The sequence below is a fragment of the Scyliorhinus torazame genome, chromosome 30 (genome assembly GCF_047496885.1).
Source record: "Scyliorhinus torazame isolate Kashiwa2021f chromosome 30, sScyTor2.1, whole genome shotgun sequence".
NCBI lineage: Eukaryota > Metazoa > Chordata > Chondrichthyes > Carcharhiniformes > Scyliorhinidae > Scyliorhinus > Scyliorhinus torazame.
The window spans coordinates 4,748,573-4,768,346 of NC_092736.1; the positions used below are offsets into that span (position 1 = coordinate 4,748,573).

Here is a 19,774-nt window from a genome sequence, read left to right on the forward strand (position 1 = left end):
ACAAGAGATTCCACTTCTTTGGTAAACCACGGTTCCCTCGCTCGACGCCTTCCTCCCTGCCTGACCGGTACATACTTATCAAGAACACGCAGTAGCTGATCCTTGAACAAGCTCCACTTATCCAGTGTGCCCAACACTTGCAGCCTACTTCTCCACCTTATCCCCCCCAAGTCACGTCTAATGGCATCATAATTGCCCTTCCCCCAGCTATAACTCTTGCCCTGCGGGGTATACTTATCCCTTTCCATCATTAACGTAAACGTCACCGAATTGTGGTCACTGTCCCCAAAGTGCTCTCCTACCTCCAAATCCAACACCTGGCCTGGTTCATTACCCAAAACCAAATCCAACGTGGCCTCGCCTCTTGTTGGCCTGTCAACATATGGTGTCAGGAAACCCTCCTGCACACACTGTACAAAAAACGACCCATCTAATGTATTCGAACTATATCTTTTCCAGTCAATATTTGGAAAGTTAAAGTCTCCCATAATAACTAACCTGTTATTTTCGCTCTTATCCAGGATCATCCTCGCCATCCTTTCCTCTACATCCCTATAACTATTTGGAGGCCTATAGAAGACTCCCAACAGTGTGACCTCTCCTTTCATGTTTCTAACCTCAGCCCATAGTACCTCTGAAGATGAGTCCCCATCTAGCATTCTCTCCGCCACCGTAATACTGCTCTTGACTAGCAGCGCCACACCTCCCCCTCTTTTGCCTCCTTCTCTGAGCTTACTAAAACACCTAAACCCCGGAACCTGCAACATCCATTCCTGTCCCTGCTCTATCCATGTCTCCGAAATGGCCACAACATCGAAGTCCCTGGTACCAACCCATGCTGCCAGTTCCCCTACCTTATTTCGTATACTCCTGGCATTGAAGTAGACACACTTCAAACCACCTACCTGAACACTGGCCCCCTCCTGCGACGTCAAATCTGTGCTCCTGACCTCTATACTCTCATTCTCCCTTACCCTAAAACTACAATCCAGGTTCCCATGCCCCTGCTGCATTAGTTTAAACCCCACCAAAGAGCACTAACAAATCTCCCCCCCAGGATATTTGTGCCCCTCAGGTTCAGATGTAGACCATCCTGTCTGTAGAGGTCCCACCTTCCCCAGAAAGATCCCCAGTTATCCAGAAATCTGAATCCCTCCCGCCTGCACCATCCCTGTAGCCACGTGTTTAATTGCTCTCTCTCCCTATTCCTCATCTCACTATCACGTGGCACGGGCAACAACCCAGAGATAACTCTGTTTGTTCTAGTTCTGAGCTTCCATCCTAGCTCCCTGAAAGCCTGCCTGACATCCTTGCCCCCTTTCCTACCTGTGTCGTTAGTGCCAATGTGGACCACGACTTGGGGCTGCTCCCCCTCCCCCCTAAGGACCCGGAAAACACGATCCGAGACATCACGTACCCTTGCACCTGGGAGGCAACATACCAAACGTGAGTCTCTCACGCTCCCACAACATCTCCTATCTGTGCCCCTGACTATCGAGTCCCCAATTACTAATGCTCTGCTCCTCTCCCCCCTTCCCTTCTGAGCAACAGGGACAGACTCCGTGCCAGAGGCCCGTACCCCATGGCTTACCCCTGGTAAGTCTCCCCCCCACAAGTATCCAAAGTGGTATACTTGTTTCTCAGGGGAACGACCGCAGGGGATCCCTGCACTGACTGCTTTTTCCCAGTCCCTCTTACAGTTACCCATCTATCTCCAATCTTTGGTGTAACTAATTCCCTGAAGCTGCTATCTATGACCCCCTCTGCCTCCCGAATGATCCGAAGTTCTTCCAACTCCAGATCCAGTTCCCTAACTCGGTCTTGGAGGAGCTGGAGATGGCAGCACTTCCTGCAGGTAAAATCAGCAGGGACACTAACGGCATCCCTCACCTCAAACATCCTGCAGGAGGAACATTGCACTCCCTTCCCTGCCATCCCTCTAACTTTCTACCAAGATCTGGCTAACAACTAAATTAAAAAAAAATTTTTTTTTATTAATAATAATAATAAAATATGGTACTTACCTCACACCAATGGGTTTTATTATTAGGTTAGAGGAGGAGGGCGGGTGGGAGACACTACACGTGTAGTGTCTCGGGTTTCCTCTCCACCAGAATTTATTGGTGAGGGTCTTCCCAGAAGTCCGCGGGTCGAACTTCCTGTTCCCGCCTTAAACACTAAAAATTTTTTTTTTTTAAAACAGCAAAAAGAGGGACCGAAAACGGGACCAGGTAAGTGTTTTTAAAGGAGAGATTTACCTCCCAGAAATCACTTCCGCACTGCTCCCGCTGAAATTGACTAACCAGCTCCGCGCCCGCTGAAATCGACTGGCCTGTCCCTGCAAAGACAAGTGTTTTTAAAGGAGAGACTTACCTCCCAGAAATCACTTCCGCAATGCTCCCGCTGAAATTGACTAACCAGCTCCGCTCCCGCTGAAATCGACTGGCCTGCCCCTGCAAAGACAAGTGTTTTTAAAGGAGAGACTTACCTCCCAGAAATCACTTCTGCAATGCTCCCGCTGAAATTGACTAACCAGCTCCGCTCCCGCTGAAATCGACTCAATACCTGACCTGACTCCGCACCTGCCTCAGCTCACTGGCTGCCGAAACCCTGATCCATCCCTTTACTACCACCAGAACGGACTATTCGAACACATTCCTGGCCAACCTTCCACAGTGGAGCTCATCCAAAATTCTGCTCCCTATGCCCTAACTCAAACCAAGTCCTATTCAGCCATCAGCATGTCGTTGTTGACCTACATTGGCTCAGAGGTAAGCAATGCCTCAATTCTAAACATATCACTCTTATATTCAAACCCCTCCATGATCCCATTCCTCCAGATGTCTAATCTCCTCCACCCTCCGATGTATCTGTACTCACCTAACGCTGCCATAATGAGCATTCCTCCTTTTAATTCCTCACCATTGGTGATCTTGCTTTAAGCTGATGAAGCCCCAAGCTCTGGAATTCCCTCTCTAAACCTCTATACTTCTCACTGCTACTTAAAATATACCTCTTTAATCAAATCTTTGGTCAACTGCTTTGCTTTATAGCACCCCTGTGAAGCCCCTTGGGACATTTTATTAAATTAAAGGCATATTGTTATATATCCATTCTATTACCACGTCACTCAATCTAGTTTTCTCTCCATAAAAGCATCTTGCACACCTTCGAACTTATCCTGGCTGCTTCAGCATCTTTTCCTGATAATTTTGTCCCATAATTATTTTACCCTTTGGTGGAACAAATTCCCTATGTGGCCATACATACACACATATCTGGCTGCCTCCCTGGATCTGAACCTATGACTTTCCGGTCTTCCCTTTCCTCTTGGTTCCTCTCAGGCTCTTCTCTCCTTTCTCCTCCTTAGCCTATCATCCCATCATGCTATTTTCATTTCTTTCTCCGAGGTACTTTCCCCCCACAATCCCATCCCTGCCAACTCCACACCAAACCCCTAGAAGGAATGAGGGGACAGGGGTGTGAGTGAAGGATGTGGGGTGGGGCAGGGCAGAGTAGCTGGGTAGATTTTGGGGTAGTCAAGTGTGAGAAGCAGCAGAGGAAGCTGAAAGATTGGTGCTCACTATCCAGCTGCAACTGTCTGAACACATTGTACTAGTACTCAAATACACAGACTCATATTTACAGTTGCATCTTGGATAATAACTAAGAATATGTATTTACACAGCACCATTAACTGTGAAATATCTCAAGGCACCCCCTGTTATCAGGTAAAATTTGATACTGAGCCATAAGTAGATATTAGGATTGGTAACGAAAGCTTGGGAGAGACTGATTTTATAGGAGCATCCTAAAAGGGAGCAGAGAGAGGCATAAATGTTAGGGAGGGAATTCCACAATTAAGGGCCTAGAGGCATGGCAACCAACAAGTGAAGACAACTGGAAATGGGAAAGATGTCAGGATTGGAGGATCACAGAGTGATTGGGCTGGAGGAGATTACAGAGGCAGAAAGGGGTGACGCCCATGGAAGGATTTAAATACAACAGTAGAAATTTTAAATTCAAGGCATTGCTATATTGAAGCCAATGTGGGTCACTGAGCACAGAAACAGAAAAATCTTTACAACCTCTATGTCCTTGTCACTTACAGATAAATACACTTAGTGGGTTAAAATATGGGTCAGCCAATTAGTTCAACCCTGAACATATCTCCTCACTCTTCCTCAAAGATCATTTCAACACTCATCGAACCGCATCCAACACCTTATCAAAAAGTACAATTTGGAAATTCAGGGGGGATTTAACGGAAATAAAACAGAGTCCCATGTCAGGCGTGTTTAGCTGGGTATTTCCCAGCGCTTGGAGTGCCGAGACAATCCCACTATTAAACGGGACTCTGCTTCATTTCTGGGCCTAGGCGAGCTACACCCTGCCAAGGCTACACTTAGTCCCATTGCCTGCACTAACGGGCTCTGCTCGCCCCGATCTCTGATCCCTCCACCCCACCCTCCGAATTCCCCAACACCCTAACTCACCTATAAAGGGGTCATTGAGCCCCCCCACATCTCACCTCATGAGGTCAGGTACCCCGGGCCCGATCCCCAGCACGGGCAACACGTGGGTACCTTGGCACTGCCAGCCTGGCAGTGTCCCTGCCAGCCTGGCAGTATCTGGGTGGTGCACAGGTAGCATTCCCACGGTGCCATGCTGGCAGTATCATGGTGGCCGGGTTGCATCAAGGATGCCAGGCTACCAACCTGCCCAGAGCCCAACCACCCAGGGATCCCCGATCGCCTGGGAGGCCACCCAGGTGCTGGTACGCCTGATCCACTGTGGTGGAAAACCAGTGCTAAATGGCGCTCGCTTGGGGTCTACGAAGCACAGGGGTTAGATCCCAATTACGGTGGCAGCTTGATCAGGAAATTGACATGGTACCAAGTGCACATTGCACACCAGTGTCTTGTCCTGGAGGATGGCACTAACTACTCCTTCTCTCTTGCATTCTACTACTCAAACCCAAAACAATCAACTTACCTCAAGCTGTGATAATAAGGGAGAAAAAATCTTACTATCAAATGGGAGAAAAAATTCTGTCCACAAGTTTAGAACCTCATTCAATACTGAAAGTCAGTACATATCTCTGCCCTGCAGTCACTGTTGCCCTCAGAACGATTTGTTACTAGAACTCACAAAGCATTGTGAGTCACAGTTAGTATGAGCTCTCTGAAGACCGGAGAGTTGAATAGTCATATATGAGTACAAGGCATGTTCCGGTAGTGAATAATTCTTGTGGTGTACACTAATAATGGCATTACTGAAAAAGTCTTCACACAGCACAGATCCTACTAACAGAAGCATATTGACAGTCTGGGCTCATGCTGAGCAGTGTTTAGTCACACTCGTAATGGTCTTATTTACAGCTTGTAATGATAATTCTAGGAAGCATGCACAAAAGGGACTTTTCAGTCCAGCACCCTCAAGACCAGAAGACAGTAAATATCAAAATATTTCAAACAGAGCAACTTTTGTGAATATAAAATTGACATATCCAGTTACAGTTATGCTTTCCAAAAAGGCATTAGCAAAAAAGATCAAAAATAAAATACATCCACACAAATTTCCTGATATATTAGTTGGTAAATGCACAAAGATTGTTACTGAGCAAACCAACAAGGTCCGAGGTTGAAACTCTTGTCAGTACTGAGTAGCTGATTGCATTTTGGACAACTCATGGGCGTTACAATTAGCTTCAGCGCCCTTGCGATGAGGAGGAGGAAAGGCAGGGCATAGGGTGGAGGCAGGACTAGGTTTCACTGAGATGTATACCACTATTTGTATTGCCTGCCATTGCCTACTGTTCTGGGAGGAACAGTCTGTGTACTATAATGTTTGCAAGCAATGACCTGAGACAGAAACATAGAAAATAGGAGGAGGAGGCCATTCGACCCATCGAGCCTGCTCCAACATTCATTATGATCATGGCTGATCATTCAACTCAGTAACCTGTTTCTCATTTTTCCCCTATATCCTTCGATCCCTTTAGCCCCAAGAGCTATATCTGGTGAAGTCGCCACAGTCCCAAATGACCATAGGCTGCTTTCCCTTTTGAGGGGGAGAGCTGACTGGTGGCGATTTAACCTAAGGATCACCACAACTCAGGCGAGGGGCAAGGCTGAGAAGGCAGGGTCTTGACTAACCACAGCCGGTATGGGAATATCTAACTCCTTGAAAACAGAGTGTTTTGGCCTCAATTGTTTTCTGTGTCAGTGAACTCCACAAGCTCAGCATTCTCTGGGTGAAGAAATTTCTCCTCATTTCAGTCCTAAATGGTTTACCTCATCTCCTTAGACTGTGACCCTTGGTTCGAGACTCATTGGGAACCTGCCATTGGGAACATCCCCTCCTGCATCTATCCTGTCCAGCCCTGTATTTTTCAGGTTTCTATGAAACTCCCCCTAATTCTTCTAAACTCCAGCGAAGAGAATCCTAACCAACTTTAATCTCTCCTCATAATTCAGTCCTGCCATTCTGGTAAACCTTCTCTGCACTCCCTCCATAGCAAGAACATTCTTCCTCAGAGAAGGAGCAAAACTGCACCCAATATTCCAGATGTGGTCACACCAATTTATGATGTGGAGATGCCAGCGGTGGACTGGGGTGAGCACAGTAAGAAGTCTTACAACACCAGGTTAATGTCCAACAGGTTTGTTTCAAATCATTAGCTTTCGGAGCACTGCTCCTTCCTCAGGTGAATGAAGAGGTATGTTTCAAAACATATATATAGACAAAGTCAAAGATGCAAAACAATGCTTTGAAAGCGAGCATTTACAGGTAATTAAGTCTTTACAGATCCAGAGATAGGGGTAACTCCAGGTTAAAGAGGTGTGAATTGTCTCAAGCCGGGACAGTTGGCAGGATTTCGCAAGCCCAGGCCTGATGGTGGGTGATGAATGTAATGCGACATGAATCCAAGGTCCCGGTTGAGGCCGTACTCATGTGCGCGGAACTTGGCTATAAGTTTTTGCTCGCCGATTTTGCGTTGTCACGCGTCCTGAAGGCCACCTTGGAGAACGCTTACCCGGAGATTAGAGGCTGAATGCCCTTGACTGCTGAAGTATTCCCTGACTGGAAGGGAACATTCCTGCCTGGCGATTGTCGTGCGATGTCCGTTCATCCGTTGTCGCAGCGTCAGCATGGTCTCGCCAATGTACCACGCTTCGGGATATCCTTTCCTGCAGCGTATGAGGTAGACAACGTTGGCCGAGTCGCACGAATATGTACTGCGTACCTGGTGGGTGGTATTCTCACGTGTAATGGTGGTACCCTTGTCGATGATCTGGCACATCTTGCAGAGATTGCCATGGCATGGTTGTGTGGTGTCGTGGTTGCTGTTCTGAAGGCTGGGTAGTTTGCTGCAATCGTTGTTTGAAGGCAAGTAGTGGGGGTGTGGGGGTGACCTTGGCAAGATGTTCATCTTCATCGATGACGTGTTGAAGGCTGCGAAGATGATGTCGTAGTTTCTCCGCTCCGGGATAGTACTGGATGACGAAGGGTACTCTGTCGGTTGTGTCCCGTGTTTGCCTTCTGAGGAGTTTGGTGCGTTTTTTTGCTGTGGCACGTTGGAACTGTCGATCGATGCGTCGAGCGCCATATCCCGTTCGTACGAGGGCATCTTTCAGCGTCTGTAGATGTCTGTTACGCTCCTCCTCGTCTGAGCAGATCCTGTGTATAGAGGGCTTGTCCATAGGGGATGGCTTCTTTAATGTGTTTAGGATGGAAGCTGGAGAAGCGGAGCATCGTGAGGTTATCCGTGGGCTTCTGGTAAAGCGAAATGCTGAGGTGACCGTCCTTGATGGAGATGAGCGTGTCCAAGAATGCAACCGATTTTGGAGAGTAGTCCATGGTGAGTCTGATAGTTGGATGGAACTTACTGATGTCATTGTGTAGTTGTTTTAGTGATTCTTCGCTGTGGATCCAGAGGAAAAAATGTTATCTATGTATCTGGTGTATAACGTCGGTTGAAGGTCCTGTGCAGTAAGGAGTCTTGTTCAAACTTTAAAAAAAAAATTAGAGTACCCAATTCATTTTTTCCTATTAAGGGGCAATTTAGCGTGGCCAATCCACCTACCCTGCACATCTTTGGGTTGTGGGGACGAAGCCCACTCCACACGGACAGTGACCCAGAGCCAGGATCGAACCGGGACCTCGGCGCCGTGAGACAACAGGGCTAACCCACTGTGCCACCGTGCTGCCCGTCTTGTTCAAACTTGTGCATGAAGATGTTGGCATATTGAGGTGCGAATTTGGTCCCTATGGCTGTTCTGTGCGTCTGGATGAAGAACTTGTTGTCGAAGGTGAAGATGTTGTGATCCAGAATGAAGCGGATGAGTTGCAGAATTGCGACTGGATATTGGCGGTTGTGTACTGAGGCTGTTGCAGCAATGCCGTCGTCATGGGGATGCTTGTGTAGAGTGCCGAGACGTCCATTGTGATGAGGAATGTTCTTGGTTCAACTGGTCCATGGGTGCTGAGTTTCTGTAGAAGTCTGTCGTGTCGCGACAGAAGCTGGTCGTTCCTTGTAAGTTGGGTTTCAAGATGCCCTCGACGTAGCCAGAGAGGTTCTCAAACAGGGTCCCATTGCCTGATACGATAGGACAGCTTGGTGTGTTGGCCTTGTGTATTTTCGGGCGGCAGTAGAGATCTCCAATGCGGGGAATACGTGGGGTGAGAGCACGCAGGGTGCTCTGAAGGTCTGGATCCAAGGTCTTGATCAGTCTATTGAGTTGGCGAATGTGTTCCTTGGTCGGATCTGCAGGTAACTGTCAGTAGTGTTCCTGGTTGTTGAGTTGTCGGCACACTTCTTTGCCGTCGTCTTTTCTGTTTAGTATGACGGTGGCCCCTCGTTTGTCAGCTGGTTTGATGACGATATTGCGGTTGGTGTTGAGAGCGCGGATGGCATTGCGTTATGCTTGGGTGCCGTTTGGGGCTGTCTTGTGAATGCAACTGATGAATCTGGCATTGACGTGACTCCTGACGGCTTGAGCATACATGTCGAGTCTAGGGCAGCAGCCTTCCGGAGGGGTCCAATTCGACTCTTTCCTCTTCGGTTGCTGCACCGCAGATCTCTCGGTCTGCTGTTCCAGTTCGTTGGTTGACTCATTGGGTTCGCTGTCAGCCTCTTGTGGTCTGTGGAAGAACTCCAGGAGCCTCATTCGCCTGATCAGTTCCTCCGTGTCTGTCGCGAGACTGATGAGGTCCATTTTGGTGTGGTGCAGAAATTGAGCCCTCTGCTGAGGACTACGATTTCGTCTGGTTGAAGGGTGTAGTCCGACAAGTTGACAAGAGATTTTCCTGTATTGTTTTCTACTGTGGTACTGGGAGGCTTGGTTGTTGGTGGTGATGCCGAGTTTCGCAAGCTTCCTGTTCTTGGTGTGCATATAGGTGGCGTAGTATCGTTGTCTCATCTGTTTGGCAGCGTTCCGCAGCTGGTCTGCTGCGTCCTGAGCGCAAGTTGGGAATATAGCCTCTATCTTGGTTTCCTAGTTGCGGCGTCTGCTCTAGAGCTGGTGTACGAGGTGGTCGAGGAGTGTCCCGAAGCGCGGTACATTGGCGAGACCATGCAGACGCTGCGACAACAGATGAACGGACATCGCGCGACAACCGCCAGGCAGGAATGTTCCCTTCCAGTCGGGGAACACTTCAGCAGTCAAGGACATTCAGCCTCTGATCTCCGGGTAAGCGTTCTCCAAGGCGGCCTTCAGGACGCGCGACAACGCAGAATCGCCGAGCAGAAACTTATAGCCAAGTTCCGCACACATTAGTGCGGCCTCAACCGGGACCTGGGATTCATGTCGCATTACATTCATCCCCCACCATCTGGCCTGTGAAATCCTACCAACTGTCCTGGCTTAAGACAATTCACACCTCTTTAACCTGGAGTTACCCCTATCTCTGGACCTGTAAAGACTTAATTACCTGTAAATGCTCGCATTCAAAGCATTGTTTTGCATCTTTAACTTTGTCTATATATATGTTTCGAACCATACCTCTTCATTCACCTGAGGAAGGAGCAGCGCTCCGAAAGCTAGTGATTTGAAACAAACCTGTTGGACTTTAACGTGTTGTAAGACTTCTTACTGTGCTCACCAATTTATGACTGCAGCAAGACATCCCTGCTCTTGTACTGGAATCCTGTCACTATGAAGGCCAACATACCATTTGCCTTCTACACCGCCTGCTGCCCCTGCATGCTTAAGAGATGTGTAAATCAGAATCAAGAGAAAATCTTTTGACTTGAAATGATGTATTCATTAGGTTCTGGGGTAGCACAGATGTGAATGACACCTTGTCAGAAACACAAAGTAACCATAGCTGGAAACAGAGAGAACACAGTCTATTCATTTTTAAACCGGTTTCCTACCTTGGAACAAGCAGCAACAGGATTTTGACTGATCAAACGAATAGCTCACCATGTTTGAAGCCGACATCAATCACTGCAGGGCAATTTGGGTGACAACACCTTTTAAAAGTAACGTAACTGCTGCACTCTCTTCCAGAAATGCTGCCATTTCATCTAGGTCATATACTTAAATGTACAACTTCATGAGGTGAATGTTTAAAGTTGATAAACTGCACTCTAACCCAATATTTTAACGTGACAGCCTAAACAAACAATTTAGATAAAAGTACACCATGCACCGTTACGGAGTCAGAAAACCAGTAAGGCAGGGGCGGCACGGTGGCGCAGTGGTTAGCACTACTGCCTCATAGCACTGAGGACCGGGTTCAATCCCTTCCCCGGGTCACTGTCCGTGTGGAGTTTGCACATTCCCCCGTGTCTGCATAGGTCTCACCCCACAACCCAAAGATGCGCAGGGTAGGTGGATTGGCCGCGCTAAATTGCCCCATAATTTTAAAAAAAGACAAACCAGTAAGATGTTAGGTTGAATTTCAGGCCTTTTTTGAATTAGCTGCTTACAGCTTCTCCCCTCTGCTCCTGGAGGTTTGTAGTATCACACCGAGTACCCATACTTTGATGTATAAATCAGTAAATTGATGGTCTGAAACCAATTCACAAATCAGGGCAAAATGATCCCATTTCTACCCTCGCGTATCCACAAATTTTCACACAGCAGGAATCAATGGGTAGACATCTAGAATGCAAATGTCTAACTTTTCTTCTCCATAGTCCAGGGACGATAACAATAAATGGTATCATCCATGCTGATGCCCTTAGTCGGAGGTCAGCTATTACGACTCAGACCCGAGATCATTACTCAAACGTTCGCACATGGAGGATTCAGTACTACAGGGCACGATTTAATGGCCATGCTGTGCCTGGAAAGCAGCTCACCGCGGCGCAGTGTGGCCGATAAAGGCCGGTGTCTACCCAGATCGCCCATTGTGGGTGGGATCACTTGTCAGCAAATCTTCATATTAGGGCGAGGCAGCTAATTTCACTTTAATGTGCCGATTCTGGAGTTACCCGAGGCGTGGGGATCTATCTCCCTCACCTCGGAGATCTCGGGCGAGCGCCGTTCAGTACTGGTCTCCACAAACTGGGATCAGACGGAAGGTCACTCGTGGGGTTTTTCCAGGGGATGAAAGGCCCCCAGGTGCATGCCCTTTGGGTAGGGTGGTACCCTAGCACTGCTGTGGCGCCTAGGCACCCTGACCCTGCCAGCCTGGCAGCACCACTGTTAGGGTGCAAGGGTGGCACTGCCAACATGCCAAGCTGGCATTTGTTGCCCGGGTGCATTTGGGCCAGGGGTGCCCTGCAGGGGTGTTTGGGGACCCTCACATAGTGCGTTAGGGCCAGGGGTGGTGGTGTGGTCGCTTTGGGGGCTTTGGAGATCGGGACGCCATTGCTACACTGAGGAGTTCCGGCGAGCGGAGTTCCTTAGTGTGCAAAACGGGGCCATGTGCAGCCTCAGGCGCACACTCCCCGTTGAGGCCCCTTATCAAACGCGAGTCGTGTTTTACAGCCTTGTGTTTCTCGGTGCTGCAAGCACAGGGGATCAAGCGGCTAAACGTGTTCGCAATGGGACTTTGTTCGCATTTAGTTAAATTGCGACCCGGTATTGCGTTTTCCAACAAGCCACTGAGGAAGCTATCCACTTTTTGGTTCAATGAGGCAATATACGTGTTACTAGGAAACAAAATCAGAGGCATTTTCAATTCAGCATAAGAAACATCAAGGATTCTTGCAGGAGTGCTGAAAAATTAGCTGCAGCTCAAGAGTTTCAAATTTGCAAGCTGTGGGCATGTCTGTTTGATAATCTAATTAAGGAGTGAATGACTGGACCTCATGCAGAGTCGTCTGATGAATGAATTCATTCAGATTGGTTAGCAGGACTAGGCTACAGGTCGGAACTGGCTGACTAGGACAGACAGACGGGTTTTTTGTAAATTTAGAACATTAAAAAGCAGCTAATGGGAAAACAAATACAGATCTTAAAATGTCAGTTCTTCTCTGGATGCAACAGTTTGCTGTTACCTTAGAGTGTTCAAAAATGAAATCACTTATTGATATGTGAACACAGAGAGAAACGATTATTGAAGGAAAACTATTTTGTTTGAACGTTTTGGCACAGAGTCACCAGGTTTTGAGAGTGCTAGTATCCAAGCACTGATTAGTGACCAAAATAACTTGTACCAGTATCAAGTTGTAATGTTTATTTAAAGCAGCTGCCTGCAGTCAATAGCACACAGCTTACAGATCGCAGTCAAGTGACAGAGAACGCAAGGCAAGCTGGCTATTTTTCATCCGTTACAAAATTGAAGGTGGGTAATCCATAAAGTACCAAATCTAATCTCAATTTTGCAAATATACACAAATTAATGTTCTCGCTGTGAAAAGGGGGTATCACCTGTGTACACAATGGGAAATACAGTGAAACATAGTTTCTTGTCACGTGTACTGAGGTACAGTATTTTTCTATGAGCAGTTCAAACAGATCATTTAGTACATGAAAAGAAAAGAAAAAGAAAATACTTAATAGGGCAACACAAGGTCCACAATATTAATGTAAGCTTACTTGTGACAATAATAAAGATTATTATTCTAGTTTCCCCCACAAGTGGAAACATCCTCCCAGTATCTACCCTATCAAGTCCCCTCAGGATCGTAAGTGTGTCAATAAGATCATCTCTCATTCTTCTAAACACCAATGGGTGTAAACTCAGCCTGCTCAACCATTCTTCAAAAGATAAACCCTCATCCCAAAAATGAATTGAGTGAACCTTCTCTGTACTGTTTCCAAAGCAATTATATCTTTTTGTCAAATAAGGAGACCAAAACTGAGCTCAGTATTCCAGATGTAGTGTCACCAAGATCCTGTAGAGCTGCATTAAAACTCGCCAACTCTTACATTCCATTCCTCTGAAATAAATGTCAACATTCTATTTGCCATCTTAATCACTTGTACCTGCATTCTAATTCTTTGTGATTTATGCATTCTTCTAGATCCTTCCGTACCACCGAATTTTGCAATTGCTCCCTATTTAAATAGTATGCTGTTTTTCTATTCTTCCTGCCTAAGAGGACAAGTTCACATTTTCTCCACATTATAATATATTCATTATATTTGTTATATTCAGCCATACATTGTCAGCATCAATCTCTTTTAATAATAATAATCTTTATTATTGTCACAAGTAGGCTTACATTAACACTGCAATGAGGTTACTGTGAAAATCCCCTAGTCGCCACATTCCGGCTCCTGTTCGGGTACACAGAGGGAGAATTCAGAATGTCCAATTCACCTAACAGTATGTCTTTCGGGACTTGTGGGAGGAAACCGGAGCACCCGGAGGAAACCCACACAGACACGGGGAAAACATGCAGACTCCTCACAGACAGTGATCCAAGTCGGGAATCGAACCCAGAACCCTGGCGTTGTGAAGCAACAGTGCTAACCACAGTGCTACTGTGCCACCCATCTTCCAAGTGAAGTGCAGCACAGGCAAGATACAAAATAAAGCTTCCTCTGCACTATTGCACTAAGGCACATTCTGAACTGGTTAGAAGAGAGGGGTTTTTCTTAGAAAGTAAAGTACTAGAGATATTAATTTAGGTAAAGGATGCCTAATTGGTAGGCTGATGGGATACATTTAAAAATCCTGAGGGAAATAGCAGTGGCCGTCGAAATGATGTTTCAGAGTTCTGTCTGAGTATTTAAGAGTGGATATATGCCAAACAGTGGCAATTGTAGTTCGCATTCTCAAAAAGAGAGGCACAACTAATTCATGTAATTACAGGCAAGTTATTTCATTGATTGGTGAATTTTATTAGGGAATCCCTATTAAAGATGAAATGACTAAATATCTATTTGAAGATAAGATAATTAGAGCAGTAACAGACATTTGAAAAGAGAAAAGTGTGCTTGATGCATTTGATCGAGTACTTTAAGGAGATGACAGAAATGGAGCATGGAGGAAGGCAGTGCATGTAGCGTATGTGGACTCTGAGAAGATTCCATACAGGTGACATATACAAAGATCACAATAAATGAAATTGGGTAAAGGTAAATAATCAAATTGAAAATTGTTAGAACAGAATTAAGGTAGCTCCGAGTGGTTGTAAACAGGTAATATTGTCTTGTAAGGTTCTGCTTGGGTCTGCTCCTATACACTGTATACATCAAAGATTTGCATATGGGATTGGAGGGAATGGTGACTAAATTTGGAGAGGATACTAAAATAGGAGGCATAATAAATAACCAGAAGAGAAGGAAGCTGCAAGATAAGAGAATGGGCAAGGTGGCAGATGGAATTCAATATCAGCAAATGTGAAATGATGCATTTTGGTTTAAAAAAATGAAGTAATAATTATAAAGACCAGTGAGAAATTTGTGGGTTCCAAAGCACAGCACCTACAATGGATGAGGTTATAAAAAACATTAATGAAATACTAAGTATTATGACAAGCTGAAAGAAGGGTGGGAGAGAAAGAAAGCAGGGTGCTGAGGAAAAAAATTAAGAACAAGATTTGCATTTTTGTAGCATCTTTCAGATGTCCCAAAGCATTTTACTTGTGAACTGTGGTCACGGTTGTTAGTGTGATGGGGAAAAAAGAAACGCAAAATGAGTCAGGGTAAATTGCGGAAGACCATTCCAATAGTTGTTGCTTCCTCACCAATTCTTCGCACAGCATGCAATAATGCCACATAAGTGCAAAGCATAGAGGCAAGCTACTTATAATTTAAGGTAAAGCTTTGTCGTATTACTATATAATGACTGTCCCCTTTGGAAGATAACACACTGAACCAAGAACGCTTTTTTTTAACCTGCTCCATTTTGAAGATGTGTTGATTGAAGTAGTGCTGAAGCCGCTCATTTGCAAAGTTGATACAGAACTGTTCAAAGCTGTTGTTCTCATAGTCCTCAAAGCCAAAGATATCGAGTACACCGATGGAGAGAATCTACAAATGGAAGAATCATATATTATTGCAAATTTGCTGGTCAATCTAAAGCCTTTGCACTTTTCAAATGGTCTATGGATAAAGGGACTACACAAAATATTGTGAAGCCAATCGACTAGGAAGATTCAGGTCTCATTCCCTGGTTTGAGTTTATCAGCTCATCTCCATCAACTCATGAGAGAGACTGTACTGAGTACACTTGGGTTCAAGGAGGGAAAAGGTCAGTCAAGTTACCATTCCTGCTTACAAACCAGTGAGCCCTCTCCGCAAGAATAACTTAGCTAGTCCCACTCTCCCTTCCTTTCCCCATTGCCTTACATATCATTCTCTCAGGTGCTTATTCCAATTCCCATTTAAAAGGTATAATTAAATCTCCCTTCACCACCCTTTCACGCAGCACATTCCAGGTTTTAAGTACTCACTGTGCAAAAACCACCCAAGCTGCCAAGTGGCCTTTGGTTCCTTCGCTTTAAATCCAAGTCCTCTGGTTTGTCATCCTCTGCCAAAGGGAACAGTTTCTCCCCATCTACTCTTGGTCAAGCCCCTCGTGATTTTGAACACACACTTATCAAATCTCCTCTCAACTTACCTGTCCCCCAAGGAGAAAGGCCTCAGCTTCTCCAAATCTATCCAAGTAATAGAGTCCCGCACCCCTTATTTTGAGGGTTGGTATTCAAGAATGCTATTCATACAACACAGTATTCTATTGTTGTATGCTGTTGATACAACCATGCAATATGATAAAGTTTCTGTGACAGAGTTCCTTGTATGGTGACCTCAACAGTGCTCAGCACTACTCTACAAGAGGAAACAAACATTCCAAACTATCCTGAGGCATACACTTATTACTGGTGATACCCAAGAGGCCAAGCTAACAGAGAATGTGTATAGTGAGGCAAACACATTGAAAAAGTTAAAATTTGTTATGGCCTTGCAATTTACGTACACAAATCTCAGTGTTGATCTGGTCAAACTGTTCGTTGAGGAATGGTCTGTCAAATTTGTTTCATCTGACTCACCTTCTTATGTTCCTCCAGGTCCCGGTTGTTGAGAAGTGCGTGATTGATTCGGAAAACTATCCAGTCAAACATGGCACTGTACAGTGACTTTGCCATCGAGTCACGTACAGTTACCGCCTACAACATAAGCAAATTAACAATTATTGATGGGCAAAATTCAGAATATGAACTGAAAACATAGTAGCCCTTGAAAATACCATGAATAGTTCCTAAATCAGTTTATTTTAAAATTTCTGAATGTACCTACCAAAGGAGAGCTTACTGTATGACCTGGAATAAGTTCCTGTAGCCAGAATGCTTGTACAACAGCTTATTCACAGTTCATGATTTTTGCTGTTAGCATAGTTCATGAAAGTGCAGCACGGTGGCGCAGTGGTTAGCACTGTTGCCTCATGGCGCCGAGGACCCGGGTTCGATCCCGGCCCCAGGTCACTGTCCGTGTGGAGTTTGCACATTCTCACCGTGTTTGCGTGGGTTTCACCCCCACAACCCAAAGATGTGCAAGGTAGGTGGATTGGCCACGCTAACCTGCACATCTTTGGGTTGCGGGGGTGAGACCCACGCAGTCACGGTGAGAATGTGCAAACTCCACGTGAACAGTGACCCGGGGCTGGGATCAAACCCAGGTCCTCGGCGCCGTGAGGCAGCAGTGCTAACCACTGCACCACCGTGCCACCCTGACGTTATTATTTTTGATCCATGGATATTTAATGGACATTTACCTTTAAGTCGAGTAGAGGAAGTGCCCTCCCGCACCACCAGCCTGTCATGAAGTGACCTCTTGAAGTCTAAGATTATCCTTCTCACAGTTCACAAAACTTTCAAGTTAGAGCAGGCCTTGCTTATGAAGTCAGACTGTACGCCATCAAATCTCAAACACCTCACAGAGGAGCCAGAAATACGTGATAGCAGGTCTGTATAATGCAATCCAGCCATATGCATTCCTTTCCTGCTGCTGCACTGACAGGAAGGAACAGTGCCATTTTCCCCCAGCTGTTCGCCATCTGACAGGCTTAGTATATCCCAGCTTGGAACTGACTAATATTTTCATTTAAATATTCCATACAAACCATGAGAAAATACAGCCTGTTTAGTCAAAACTTGTGTTTCCAATATTTCCACCTTTTTCATCAATACTATGGTCTCATTTGATTGATCACGTTCTAACTGCTTCAAAGCTGATTCATGCAATCTGCTGGAAGCTGGAATCCGGAAGACACAGGACTAAGATTTCATCAATCACCAAAGAACAGAGCATTGAGAAGGGGAAAGTATATGTAAAGGCCAGCAGTAATTGAGATCACTCAGTTAAGATGAGGCAAAAGTGGGACTTCCTGTGGGGGCATGGAGGTAGAAGTTGCACGTTGGGTGGCTCCTACTTGAGGCTCTGGTTTTTGGGGTTTAATGCCCAGTTCCAGGGGCAGTTTTGGGATAAGCTAGTGCAGGAAGACATAAGGAAGGAGGAGAATGTCAAAGACCCAGAAAAAATCCGCTGGGAAGAAGGGGGAGAACAAAAGTTCGCCTTCGAGTGAGCGGGCAGCCCGGCAACAGGAAAGATGGTGGAGGCTGGGTCGTGTTGGGGCCACGCATCTCACAGTGGAGATTTTGACCGAGGTGATGGCTGCAGATTCGAGAGCCAGTTCGCCAAAGATGTGCAAGGAGATGAAGGCAGCGCTGAAGGAGTTGGTGGCAGGCAATGTTGCTCAGGATAGTGAGCTGGAGAAGCTGAGTTGGTTGAAGATTACCTGTGAAGATGTGCATTGTTGAGTTGCCGATCGATAAGTTTTATAAAGACAGATTGATACCACACTGGGGTGCAATATTCTGCAATCGAGTACGTACACCTTTATAGCCACCTGAGTTGGCCAATTCCCGATGTAAAATGGAGAACAGCAAAGGCTGAAGGGTAATTCAGCCAACGCAGGCAGAAACTAGCAGGTGCAAGTTTACTGTGTATTAAACTCTGCAAAAACCCAGACAGCATCGATACCAGCAACCATCTGCACAATAATGTAGCGGCCATCTACATACTAATGAGCGATCCCCAGGACCAATTGAAACATTTAAGGTAAACAAAGCCAAGCCAGACTCCTCGGCTCCAGCAGGAGCCAACACAAAAGAGGTTAACGGACACCTAAAGACTGCCCATCGATCAGGGAACCGCTCCAGTACTGGAGAAATCGAACCAAGCGATTGGAACGAAGTCCAATCACTTGGAACCAGGTACGGGGTCCGCCCCGAAAGGCGGGAAGCCCCTGGGGACTATAAAGTAAAGCCCCCAAGTTCAAATCGTCCTTCTTGACAGGGTCACTCAGCAACGTGAACCAACCCTTGACAGTGACCTGTTCCTCTGCCGCCAAAGAACGAAGTCTCAAGTCAACGCTCGCTACGAGACAGGCGCTCCTAGCTACCAGTCTATACCAGCTTTTGAATCCCGCAGACTCAGAACCCGAACGAAAGGCCATTTGTTCCCCTGACCTGGTGGGCTAGTCCGAAGCTAAGTATAGGCCTGTTAGTTGTAGAAATAGCTTAGAGAGTAGAGTTTATGCATGCGTAGATTTGACTGTGTGTAAATAAATGTGCTTTGATTTGAATCTTACTAATTGGTGTATTGCGTTATTGATCATTACTTGAACTTGAACCTCGTGGCGGTATCATAAAGATACCTGGCAACTCTAGAGCAAAGGTTATAAAACAGAGCCAATTGAACCAACCAAAAGTTAGCAATACCTTGGAAATAGTGGGCCAAGTGGATGAACATTTAGGGGACAGCAACCATTGCATCAGAAGGCTTAGGTTGGATCTGGATTGTTTCTTGTCCCTTTCCAGAGTAAGATTAATTAACGGGTGGAAAGCCAACTTGAACAAAATAAATTGGAGTCAAGATTGGCAGGGCAAATGGAAACTGAATAATGGGTTGCCTTTAAAAAAGAGATGGTTCAAGCAGACAAGGTACTGTCCCATGAAGGGGAAAGCAAATCTGGAGCTTCCTGAATGACAAAGAAAATAGAAATTAAGAAGAAAAAGTGTGTTTATGACATATGTCAAATGGGTAATTGAAAAAGCACATAAAAGAAGCAAAGAGAAAGAATGAGAAGAGACCGACAGCCAACGGAAGAGGAATCCTAAAGTGTTGTGTTGGCATATAAAAATAAACGGATTGTAAAAGGAGAAGTAGAACCAATTAGGGGCCAAAAAGTGGATTTACGCATGGAGACAGGGGGCAAAGCGGAGATGTTAAATGAATACTTTGCATCTGTCTTTACCAAGGAAGAAGATACTATGCATGTCAAGGTAAAACAGGAAGTAACACAGATACCTGAAGGGTTTGAAATTGAAGCAGTGAAGGTATTGGTTCTGTATTTAAAGTTG

The 19,774-nt window shown here is 45.8% G+C and overlaps 1 protein-coding gene across 10 annotated transcripts in view; it reads right to left on the reverse strand.

Moving 5' to 3' along the window:
* The window catches only part of myo9aa (myosin IXAa), a 341,249-nt gene that overhangs the window by 119,834 nt on the left and 201,641 nt on the right, over positions 1-19,774 (reverse strand). For all 10 annotated transcript variants that reach the window (XM_072492693.1, XM_072492695.1, XM_072492687.1 and 7 more), the window contains exons 10-11: positions 16,403-16,519; positions 15,249-15,383 (exon numbers count right to left, since the gene is read on the reverse strand). In XM_072492693.1, coding sequence (XP_072348794.1) covers positions 15,249-15,383; positions 16,403-16,519 — 252 coding nt within the window. The remainder of the gene's footprint in view (positions 1-15,248; positions 15,384-16,402; positions 16,520-19,774) is intronic.